Genomic DNA, 12,672 nt, shown 5'->3' with positions numbered 1-12,672 from the left:
TTTCCAAAAATTTCAAGCATTTACCCATCATTCCACCGGATTTTTACTAAATTAAACTTTTAATTTGTAAAGAAAACACATTTTTCTGTAATAATAGTTTGTCATGAAATAATTCTATTTTTTCTTAGCTCTCATTAAGTTTTGTCATTTTTTTCTTCTAGGTCATCTATTGTTGCCATTAACACTAGCCTGAATATTTACCTTTCCATGGCTCTCAAGAATGGCATTCTTCTTTCACAGTGTTTTCTAACTTGTAACTGCTGGCAGAGTGCTATTATATTGATTCTAGTCATCACTAACACCTGGAACTCTTATAATTTAAAAAGTTTTTAAATAACTCAAATTAACTCAGGTAACAGAAGATTTCACAATGGATAGAAAGGTAAAGGGGAAAGGCCATATTCCTATTAGTTGGCTCTGTCAGTTCTAATTTCTTATTAGGCTAACATTTTAAAAAAGAATAATAAAGGAAATGCTCTTATGGATACAAAACTCACAGGGGGTGGTTTTTTGTATACTTCAAAATGTAGATTGAGGAATATAAAATTTTGTTTTGAATTTCAAATACACCTCTTTAGGGAAGCAGTGAGGTCAGTTTAGAAAAGATGCTAGCAGTTTTCAATTATAAAGCTATTAACACTCTCCCAACAAAAACAATAAAACAAAATCAGTGAGACTACTGTATTTATACAGCTACAATCAGGAGCACCACAAATTTTTGAGGACAATTAGAACAGGAAGAGCTTTCTTTAATTTAATGGGTCATCTCTCACAATGTGATCCCCCTCCCGTCACTAAGAACACCACCAGAACTAAGTAATTTCAAAAGACATCAAAGCTTCTATTTCAAGTAACAGGTTTCCCAATAACTAGTTCCATCTAAGGATTATTAAGGACTCTTTTTCAGTAATAAAATGGTAGCGTTTCAGAATGTTAAAGCAATTTTAGATTTCACTTCTATAGTAGCTATGATTTCACATGCCTCAATAAAAATCTAGCCCAGTGTATCCATTAAATGGCTTAAATGTTTTAAAGACTCTTTTCCATATTACAAAAATACATCAGTTATATATTCCCTCCTTTCCCCCCAGCAAATAGATATATAATCTTTGAAACCAAAATGTTAAAAAGTCATCATTTTAAAATAAAAGTGCTTACCATGATACCACCATTTTGTTTTCTTTGGATTCTTGTTACATGTTCGAACATAAAAAGAATTATCTGGTGGTCGTCTCTGAAACCAAAAAGAGTTTGAGTTGTAAAATGGAAGAAGATTTAAGAAGACATATTTAGTAAAAGCTTTGACAGAATTATTACAGAAAGTATAAAAACAATGTAAACGCTGGTGCGGCAGAACTGAAATAATAGATTCCAAGAAAAGCAGACCCCTGATACTGCAATGAAAAAGAGGGGGGGGGGCGGTTATGCATGTGTGATTTGGGTTAGGGTCCAGTGGAATTACTAGACGGTGACTATTAACCCAAAGCAGCAGCATTAGATTTTAAAGAATTTCGGTTTCATTTATTTTATCTCTCTAGAATAATTTAGTAATGACTTTAGTGAACTAATTATTTTAGTGAACTGAAATACAGACTAGGCTTGTCTGAGAAACTAACAGCAACTTATGTACTTCCACAATTACTGTTTTCCTGTAAGATAAGAATCACCAAGGACAGACCAAAGGATTCAGTTTCCAAACACTATACAAGAGCGAAAAAGGGGAAAAGCTATATTGGCATATACAGGCCCTGAATAGCACAGTATTAGAAACCTATGGCAGCTCTGCAAGGGAGCTACAGCAGAAATAGTGATGCCAACAACACTGAAGACAGATTATGGAAGGGTATTTCCCTGAAAACTGCTGGATACCGAAGAAGAAGAAATATGTGATTCTCTACAAAAATCTGGAAACATATCAAATTTATATAAAAGCCACAGAATACAGGTTAGTAGATAAGTTAGTAAGTAGATCCAACCAAAAACCAATGGTGAGTAGGACTGCCTTGATAGCAGGTAGGGAAACAGGTAGTCCACTTGGCACTTCTACAACTCATGTACATAACTCTGATCTTAGTTGAGCCTAATAATGCCCTTACAAGTTAACATTAATAGTAACTTAACAAAACGGAAAAGCAGAGCATAAGATGTTAAACTACCTCAAGATTACCTCACTGATACAGTTTGAGAAAATATCTGAAAAATTAGTATATGAAATTAAATGCCTGACAATTTCAAAGAATGATCTGCTGCTGTTTGTCCTGCAAAGTCATAATCTGTGTTCATGTGGAATAAATTGCTACCAATGAAAACAGGTAATTTCATAATATTGATTAGAACACCATCTTCAAAAAAAAAAAGGAAGAAAAAAAAAGGGGGAAGAAAAACAACACTCATTCTATTTGCTTATTAAGTCAAGAATATAACCAGACTATTGATAAGTGGTTGTGGAGATTTGGTTCTTAGAAAAATAAAGGAACTATACAAAAAGATGGATTATCAAAATTGTTTTAGCAATTAAATGCAAGCTAGAAACTTTGGACTATCTATATCTATATAGATATCTATAAGGGCACTAAGAATAAATAGATTACTGAAAGACCTCTCAATATCAGAAATTATCTTTAATCTACTGAAAGCTATCGATAAAAAGAATTTGCCTTCACTTTAGGGAATCTTTCTTAACTATGAAAAATAAAATTGGAATGAAAGAATTATGACTAAATCAAAGTTCCCAAACTCTTACAATAAAAACTAAAATATGTATTCAAGTCAAATTTTAAAATGAAAGTCATAGAACCACACTAACCACAGAATAAAATTCACCTGTTTTAAAAGAAGAGCTTTTGGTGAGTAGTTACAAGACTTTTAAAAGCTTATTTAAGGAGCTAGATCCCCTCAGTGCCAAAGCAAGTTTGCTCTTCATCTTTGTAACCTAGTACTTGGCTCAGTAAAAACAGCACCTAGTAGGTACCTAATAAATGTTTACTAAATTTATTGTATTTCAGAGAACTAATTAATGCTGCCAGAATTACTTCCATATTATTATCTTGGTTAAATATAATTTAGATTATGTAATATAGCTTGCCAATATTTGAAATGGAATAATTAAGCATATACTATGCAAGAAAACTAGTAGTAGACAACTGAAATATGAAGGAAATAGGATTAGAAAAGGATAAAGATGAAGAATTTATTTTCTAGTTCTTAATAGTAAATTATTACATTTATATTATTGTAAATCATTACATTTATTTAATTATTGTATATCATTATATTAAATGTAAAAAAAATGTGGTAATCATTACAAGGCACATGCAAGAGCTATGTACACACATCACCGGTGTTCATCTCAACTTTTCTTTTTAAAATCCTAGACTTACTGCTTCACCTTCCTAAAGACATTAAACATTAACAAGGACACAGAAGTCTTTGTAACTGCAAACTACTCTACACCTAAACATTTTAAACTTATGTGTGTGCTGGGAGAGGAAGTGTGGGGGAGGAGAAAATATGGAAGCAATAAACGAATAAGATTGTTTCCAAAGCCCTTGGGGTTAACAAAAGCTCAAGTGTAGCCTTAAAATGCAACCTAGAAAAAAAGCCCACAGGCAAAGAGGAAACTTAAAAAGTCGTACTACAATTAGATAATGTGCACCCTAATTCATCTAAGATGTACATTTTTTCTTTACATTTTAATATTCCTGAATGAGGGATACATGTGTTTTATACTAATGGTGTCATAGTTTAACTGCCGTAAGTTTTTTCTTTCTTATATGGTATATAAAATTCCATATTAAGGGCTCTTAATGCTATAATTTAAAAAAAATACAATTTAAACCATTATTTCCCATGCTTCTTTGAACGAAAAAAGCTGTTTTTGTTTTTTTTTTTTTTAAACCTAACACCAAGAAACTTCTTATGGAACTAACATTTCAAAAAACTTACTTTGCCAAGCTAAGCGTGTTTCAGAGTCTAGATAATCTAACATTTAAAAAATGAGCTACTTAAAGTTCTCTAAATACTAATTTAAAGTTCTCTAAATATGAACTTAGTAAAAATGATAGTTGAATTTGGAGAACACAAGGAAAAAACACTGCTGTAATAACCCCACAGATCCCTAATCTGCAAGGTAAAGCTGTTTCTCCTTTAAACTCAATACAAAAGGAAACCCTCATGAAGAAAAGAGGCTTTAAAATATATAAACACACGAACACTATGCTACACTGACCCTGAGGCAGAAATAACAAGAGGGCCAGAAATGCACACGGGATTTAGATACTTTAAAGGGGAATCCTATATTTAACTTATTTGATTTTTCTTTCTGGTATTTTCACCTTTCCAACAGACATAGAATCTGTGAATAAATAAAGGAGAATTAGAGAAAAAGTCCTGAAAATTCTACTGGTAATCTAACCTTCCTCCTTCAACCTAATCACTAGATGATCAGTATGGACAGGAAAGCTCTAGTTGCTGGGAAACCCCCTAAAAGTGGCTGACAGTGTGGGGGCCACCAGAGGGGAGAAAGCAGCTATGAAACATGCTCTTGGGGCTTTCCATGGTGAAATCTAGAAATGAGAATTTCTTGTACACTTCTGCCCTGTGCATGCTTACAGAAATAAAATTCATATTATTTAAGAACATCTGCAGAAATTTTCTGTTTAAGAAATATAAAACAATGTCTTACTTCCATGTGGAATGAAAGAGTATCAAAATACCTATTTCTAATCTATTACTAAACATATTATCTATAACTTCATAATAAAAGGCATTAAGTCCTTCCTTCACATAGTATTAAAATAGTTTCGCTACCTAAACTAAAAGAATAGATATTACCTGGAATAATTCTGAGAAGTCCTACCTTTTCTTTGCAGCTGGAAAGCATGCTAATAATGCTAAGACAAACTGACTGGACTGAGAGCGCTGGGGACCAGTCTTCTGTTAGAATGGATAAACAGATATGACCATTGCTATAAACATGAGGATGAACGGGAATATTTTCACCAGTAAACATGACCTAAGAAAGAATAAAATTCCATTAACACTCAAATATTCTGTATTACCAAGACATAACATATTCTCCACAGAACTTATTTTAAAAACCAGTTAAAAACAAAATAAGTGCCAGAAACAAGGATAAACAACTGCCTGCTGTTTATTCTCGTCAATTCACAAAGTACGGGTTTCATTGTAGGAATGAGCACGTAGGTAGGGGATGGAACATACAGAAAAAAAAACTCAGGTTACCTGTTTTTTATTTCAGCTATTTTTCACAAATTCCCTTTAAAAATTTATAAATTACCATGCATATTTAGCCTAATAAAGACAACTATATTTGTAAGAACACTTTTTCAAATTGTACTCATTGCTCTCTGCATATAGAAACACAAAAGTATTTAATTTTGAGACAACATGAATTGCATATGACAGGAACATCACTTCTACCTGTAAAAATGCTATTACCTGAGGTGCTCTGTGCAAAAGGAAATAACTGTTATATATATCTCACCTTCTCTGAACTCACTCATCCATTATGATGGGTAAAAATTACTACTTATTGATCAGCAAATAACTATGTGCCTACACACAAAAAAAACAAAGGTTGAATGAGTCAAGTTTTTCTCTGCCTTTTCTTCTACTTAATTCTTCTTAACAGGTTTTCCTTTCTCCATCTTGCCACAGCACCATTTTGAAAGATAATAAATCTACTATTCCTTCCTTTGCCCTCATGATTAAGTATCCCCATAGCAGTGTTTCGCAAACATATCTACCTTCAGCATGTGAATGAGGCAGAAGAGTGAATTTATACATCCTGATTCAGAATCTGTAACCAGAGCCCAAAGTAGGACAAAGAAACAGAAGTCTAATATTTAAGAATGTTTATGTTACTTCATAAGTTACTTAATTTGATATAAAAATTAGTCCAACCTTTACATGATTTTTATAATGCAGTAAGACATAACATTTTTATTGTTTAGTAGTAATTATTAATTCCTGACCTTAAAAATAAAATCACCAGAAGATCTGGCTAAAAATACAAGTGCAACACAGCTCCACTTTCACAGATACTGATTTAGTAGGTATGATGGGATTTTTATAAAGCTCACCATATATAAACCAGTAGTTCCCAAACAACACTTACAGTATCTCTCTTAGCCCTAACAAACTGTCTCACATTTGAATACAGCAAAATCTTAGTAAGAAGAAACCCCACCTTCAGTTATATCAGAAATTAATAAAATATTTATTGCTCTGGGTATAACCTATTTTCCCCTTTATATAAGAGCAGAGAGCCAGTGAAATACATGTGGCTAGAGTAGTATGTCATCATTTAATATGGGACATGTTACAGAAAGATACCATAAACTGAGTTTTTGCTTTTATTTTCAAGTATCTAACTACAAATCTGACTTCATTACAATTTCATAAATACTTACATTTTAACAAAGCACTCTTTCATATAATTAGGAGTCCTCTAATATTTCAAATATACTACTAACATATGGAACACATTTCCTTGGCTGAAGCTAGTAGAAGACAACAAAAGGAATGACTACATACTTGCATAGTTTTTGTTTCTTTAAATTCCGGTCATGCACTCTCCATTCCCACTAAAAAGAGCTAAAATAAAGCTGAAAACCAGGTTTCAAAATAAGAGATATCAATTTACTTGCCCTGCCTGATTGCAGAAGATTACCCAATCGACAACATTAGCACAGCTGTGCTTGAAGAGTATCATTTATCAATTTTATCTATCAGTGCTAGTATCCTTTTCATCACTTTTTGCTTAAAAAAAAAAGTGCTGCTCTGCTAAAGGAAATGACTGCTTAAATGGTCTTGCAGCTCCCATACTTTCAGTCTATCTACAATTATTTTTAATTTTATTTTTTATAAACATGTAGTATATTATATTCATGTGATATTCGTACAATGTGTTATAGATGTCTAGAATGAAAGTTTACAAATCTCACAGAATATGCATCTGCTCTGGGGTATTCACTCTGCCACAAAAATCCCATTTGACCAGTAGGATATTTTCATTAAGAACACAAACAATGCCCAAGACCTTATCCCCTGGCCTCAAGTATTTTTTAAAGGGTATTTCTTTTCCAATAAGGTCTCCTTTTTAAAAGGTCACGTAGAACAGTGCTCTGAAAGTGCCAAAAAATGGGAGAACTCCCAAGTTATCTTCTTTGGCAAAAATTAATCAATGCATCAGCAACCATCAAGGAAAATACACAGACAGCAAAATACGAAGGTTATCACAACATGCTCTGACTAGCCAATTCACAAAGCAGAAGGAAAAAGCAGTAGTGGTCTTGGAGAGAATGGATTATAAACTAAATCACCTGGCCTTAGAGCCAAGAAATACCCACAAACCAAAAGGAAATCAGGAGAGAGGAAAAGGGATGGAAGGCAGAAGACACCTACAGCAGGAGCAGCAGACATGATAAGCACTGAAGAGGGCCAGAAATCAAGACGGAAACAGTTTCAAAGGCTGAGGAGACTGAAATAAAAATAAATCAGATCTCAATAAACCTTATTAAAAAAAAAAAAAAAAAAAGCTGGGGCTTTTTCACATGCCGCATGCAGGGCAAATGTAGCCAGCCTGAAACTTTCAGCAACCAAACAGGGGGATCAATTAGCACATATTATAGGTAACCTCTAGGGCCTAATCTGCCAGATACAGAATTTTAGAAGTTTGTCTAAACACAGAAAGGCTGAGTTTACATGCCAGAGATGAATTCCTGAAATTAAAAACTGTTTTTCAACAATTTATTCATGTAAAAAGGCTGGTAAGCAGTTTCCACAGTTTTGATGTAAAAACTCTGATTCTGGTTCTTTGCATGTGATGGGGAAAGTAACCAAGGCTGAATTTCTTTAAGATCATGCTGTTAACCATCCTCATTTATTTAACGCATGGTACAATCCAAAGGAGGAAATGGACGTTTCAGTTATTATAATGCAGCCAAGCAGGTTCTGAAAACTTAAGGGATGATTAGCCATATTCAAAATTTTAAAAATTGAAGGAGGAAATCCCAAGTAGCCGATAAAACGAAAACAGATCTAACAAGACAAGTGAATATAATGAATTTGAAACCAAAGGGAATAAGAACTTTGCTAATTGTTTTATTTTAAAAATTATTTATTTTAAAAATATTTTTTCAAACCAAACCTAGTCATATAAACAGTTAACCAGAGAACTGCACAAATTCATAAAACCAAACAATAAAACGGAACTACAGATTTTAAATAAGCAGTTTTATGGAAAAAAAAAAGCCAACATTTTAGAAAAGGATCTTAGATCTAATGCATGTAAAGCACACCTGAAGTTCAGAGCCTGCATTAGAAGCAGTCCTCAGATGAATCTAAATTTCCAAACATCTCCCTATCAATATGGTATATTTTCAAGAGCAGGTGAGATTTAACATAACTATGCTCAGTATCCATATAATTTTGGAGTTAAGTGAGCATAGCCCACATCCAACCTAAAGTTTTAAGCAAGCCAACCTCTGGGTAACTTGGTATCAAATATAATTAAATGAATCATGGTACTCATATGTAATGAAATGAATCACGGTACTCATATGTAATGAAATGAAATCATGGTAATCATATGTAAGGATTTCCAAACATTCAAACTTAATGGTGAATGATCCCCCTATACTAAGATCTGACCACAAGGAAGGCATGCTAATATGTTCAGACTACTGTTCTGCAACTAATTAGAAAGTGAGACATCTAATATAGTGTCAAACTAGGTCAAAACACATATTACAAGAATAAGCTGTATGAAACAAGCTATAAAATATAAAAGCCAAAATACAAAATGGATACCAAGATTTCTCCAGGGACAAGATAAGGGAATGCTTTCCCTTATTAAAATTGTAAGTAGATGACAATACTTAATGGGCAACTACAGAAAGTGAATATACAAGCAGAATTTGTTGTAATCAGATATCTAACTATTAATAATATATGATGTAGGTAATCTAGCATTAAGTGGTAAATATCTGACAAAAGTAACTGGGAATTGGAGTTTTATTTAGCACAGTTTTTAGCTCAATTCTCCCCATTTAGTCATTTAATATGCATTAGTTGCATCACAATTAATTAATAGTTTTTCTGGTCTTTCATAATTATCCTTACCATGCAATCTTACAAGTATTACAAAGTCAAAATTCCTGGATACAATGAAACTAAATTTGGTTCCCCTGGATGGTAACCATTCTCTCTCCTTTGTAAGCTGTGTTCTTCTAGCCTACCAGTCTTCTCCTTTATCTTCCCTCTGCTTTACCCCCAAGGCTTCAACGAACAAGGTTCACTGTTCCCTTTCTCCTTGTCAGGTGTCCTAGTTGCTAGACAATTTAAGGCAATAAAAATGGTTATTTAAGACTTTGGAAAGCTTAACCACCATCACATGAAAGAGCAAGGAGAATGACACCACAAATAAAAGGATGAAAACACTATGAAAATAGGTTCTGGATCTCTGCAATGAGGTAGTACTGAGCAACAGAACCAAAAGGGTCTGGGTTAAGGGGGCATGAATAGGAAGGAGAATAAGTATGAGAAGAAAGCAAATACTCTTTTGCCCCAGTGTTTCTAAAGCTTTGTAATCAAGGCAAGTACATTTTTAGCACAACTTTTAGCATCAATATGATTTCAGGACTAAGTAAAGTATCCTTTTCCTGCTAAAATCATACTTCTCCACCTATTTCTAAAATACCTAAAATTTCTTCAACAAAAATCAGAGTTGAAAAGCTTAAAAAACCAAGTATAACCAGGGCATTTACAAGATAATGTGATTCAATTTTATTGTATTCAAATGGGATGTTTTGACAGAGGAAGGGGCGTATAATATCATAGATATTTGGAAGGGAAGAACTACTAATGTAAGGAAGGAAGCAGAAAGGAAAAGAAGCAAAATAGAGACACTAAAGTTGAGGACTTCACAGTTTGGAAGGAGAGGTGACTATACCTCCTAATTCCTTTGAATAAATCTGTAAATATCCTTCACATTGCAATATTCTTGGAGAAGCCCCAAAATGTCCTTCCTTTTTCATATCCTGCTGTAGCCCTCCTATAAGTAACTATACATAAAACTACACTTGCTCACAAATCTCAGAAAAAGCCATGTCTTTTCATGATTTGCTCCACTTTTTACATAAACTCTTCTTGTGGTTTAAGTCCCAGTACAAACAGGTTTTTCTTTGCCCCCTCATTTTATTCTAAAGTGGTCACTGCTTTATCTTTTGCTCCCAAAGCATACAATTCATACTTCAGTTTGTATCCAGTTGTACAGGCCAAAAGTTGTGGTCTTCCCTGACTCCTTTGCCACATTTATATTCCTTATCAATTCATTAGCAAATCCACTGGCTCAACCTTTAAAATAGGTCCAGGGGTGCGGGTGACTCTTGATTTTGGCTCAAGTCATGATCTCAGGGTCCTGGGATTCTCTTCAGCAGGGAGTCTGCTTGAGGATTTCTCTCGCCCCTACCCCAACTTGCATGCACACGCATGCGCTCTCTCTCTCATTCTCTCAAATAAACAAATCTTTAAAAAACAATAATAAAATAGGTCCAAAATATGGCCATCTTCCACAACCTCCACTGCTACCTTTCTGGTACAAGTCACCATCACCTTTCACCTGGATTACTGCAAGAGTTGTCTGATCTCCCTGTACACTTGTACACTCAACAATCAATGTGCCATACAACAGCCAAATTTTTCTTTTTAATCTTAAGTAGGATCATGTCATTCTTCTCAAAATATTCAAAGGTTTTTCATCTCATTCTGAGTAAAAAACAAAACTCTTACAATGGGCTATACAATCCACAACAAATTCTCTCTCAGACCTATGCTCTTCATTCCCTCTCTTGTTTTTATAGCACTGCGGGGACCTGCCACATGTGCTCCAGATTCATGGCCTTTGCTTTTTTACCTGCTCTTTCCAAACTTCTTTCACATGTTTATTCACTCACCTCTTTCAGATTTCTGCTCCAAAGTGATTTTCTCAGTGAAATCTTCTCTGATTGCTCAATCCAATGCTACAACATCCTGAATTCCCTTTTCTACTTTTTTTTCCACCATCTTCCTTACTGTATGTTTTGCTTATTGTTTTTTGTCTCTTTCTACAAGAACAGAAATTCCACGAATGCGGGTTTTTTATTTGGTTCTCTTCACTACTAAACTGCCAACATCTAGCACAGTGTCTGTAATATGACATGCTAGATAAGTACTTACAGAATGAATGAATCCATGTCTGCCTATCCAAATACTAAATAAAGGCAGGCAAAATACCTTTTAATTTCTGTGCTCTTCTTCATCTCTAAAAAAGAGAGCACAGTATTTGGCACATAATTCACATTTACTACACATTAAATTGGCCGATCATTTACCCGTATTCTCACATAGGAAAACAGAATATATATAATATAGGAAGATATTTAATTCTGCATGGCTGATGGTAAGTGCACGCTAGTAGAAAACAGTGATGGAAAAGTGCCTCATCTCTGCTCCCGATAGTAAAAGATTTTGCTGTCATAATGGTTTCCTTTAAAGCAAATGACTGGGCCAAACACCTTGTTTCAGATAGGCAGCTTTTTCACTGTCAAGTGAGATACAAGAGAAATTAACTACAACAGGGAAAAGAAAACCCAGCCAACTATAAGGTTTATTATGGTCTTATCAATCTAACTTACAGATACAAAAGTAATAAGTTTAAATGAGACTAGTTTATTTTAGGGTTATTTCCCCAAATTCTAGTTTTGTAAGTAGTGGTATATTTAGTACTGCTTATTGCATAGGAAAATCAAAGACTAATTTTCTAACAAATGCCAATGCTACTGGGTCTCACCCAATAAAAAAATCTTTGGTGAATGAGGAATTTTACTGCCTTTGAGTGATTCTAATCACTTCCCCAGAGCAATGCATCTCTGGAAAGTTTCGGTTATTGGAAAAATCTCTTGACATGCATACACATCAAGTAACTGATTGCTAGATCATTATTATTATTTTATAATCACACAGATGCTGTGATAAATAAAACATAAAAATAACTGTAAAGTATTAGTAGTCTTACAGCAGCTCTGTTATTTTCTCAATACAACTTCTGTGACATGGGAGTGATGTTAAAGAGGAATCCTCGGGGATCCCTGGGTGGCGCGGCGGTTTGGTGCCTGCCTTTGGCCCAGGGCGCGATCCTGGAGACCCGGGATCGAGTCCCACGTCTGGCTCCCGGTGCATGGAGCCTGCTTCTCCCTCTGCCTATATCTCTGCCTCTCTCTCTCTGTGTGTGACTATCATAAATAAATAAAAATTAAAAAAAAAAAAAGAAGAGGAATCCTCATATTCCAAAATTGGGATTGGGAACAACTGCCCCAGAGCTTTCAAAGTTATCATTCTATAATAGTAGTATCTTTCACTTTTAGAGATAACATTGCTGGATAAATGGGCATTTTCCCCATTTCGGTACTCACACCTAATGGACAGTATGGAAAGAAGTAACTTGGATTTGAATCTTAACTATCCTACTAGCTAGCTTTTAAATCAACAGACACTTTACTTCAATAAGCTTCAATTTCCATCTTCCCAACCACTTCATTAGAGCCTTACAAAATAACATCAGAATGGAAGTTACATTAGAAAGTATGATAGAAATATTACTACGTAGTA

At 34.2% G+C, this 12,672-nt stretch overlaps 1 protein-coding gene across 3 annotated transcripts in view; it reads right to left on the bottom strand.

Annotated features, from left to right (window-relative positions):
- The window catches only part of UBE2W (ubiquitin conjugating enzyme E2 W), a 107,129-nt gene that overhangs the window by 43,511 nt on the left and 50,946 nt on the right, over positions 1 to 12,672 (bottom strand). For all 3 annotated transcript variants that reach the window (XM_055318279.1, XM_055318280.1, XM_055318281.1), the window contains exons 4-5: positions 4,859 to 5,014; positions 1,159 to 1,234 (exon numbers count right to left, since the gene is read on the bottom strand). In XM_055318279.1, the coding sequence (XP_055174254.1) occupies positions 1,159 to 1,234; positions 4,859 to 5,014 (232 nt within the window). The remainder of the gene's footprint in view (positions 1 to 1,158; positions 1,235 to 4,858; positions 5,015 to 12,672) is intronic.

This window comes from Nyctereutes procyonoides, unplaced genomic scaffold (genome assembly GCF_905146905.1).
Source record: "Nyctereutes procyonoides isolate TBG_1078 unplaced genomic scaffold, NYPRO_anot_genome, whole genome shotgun sequence".
Classification (NCBI taxonomy): Eukaryota; Metazoa; Chordata; class Mammalia; order Carnivora; family Canidae; genus Nyctereutes; species Nyctereutes procyonoides.
The sequence above is the reverse complement of the archived record's forward strand: the minus strand, read 5'-3'. Positions and strand labels throughout refer to the sequence as shown.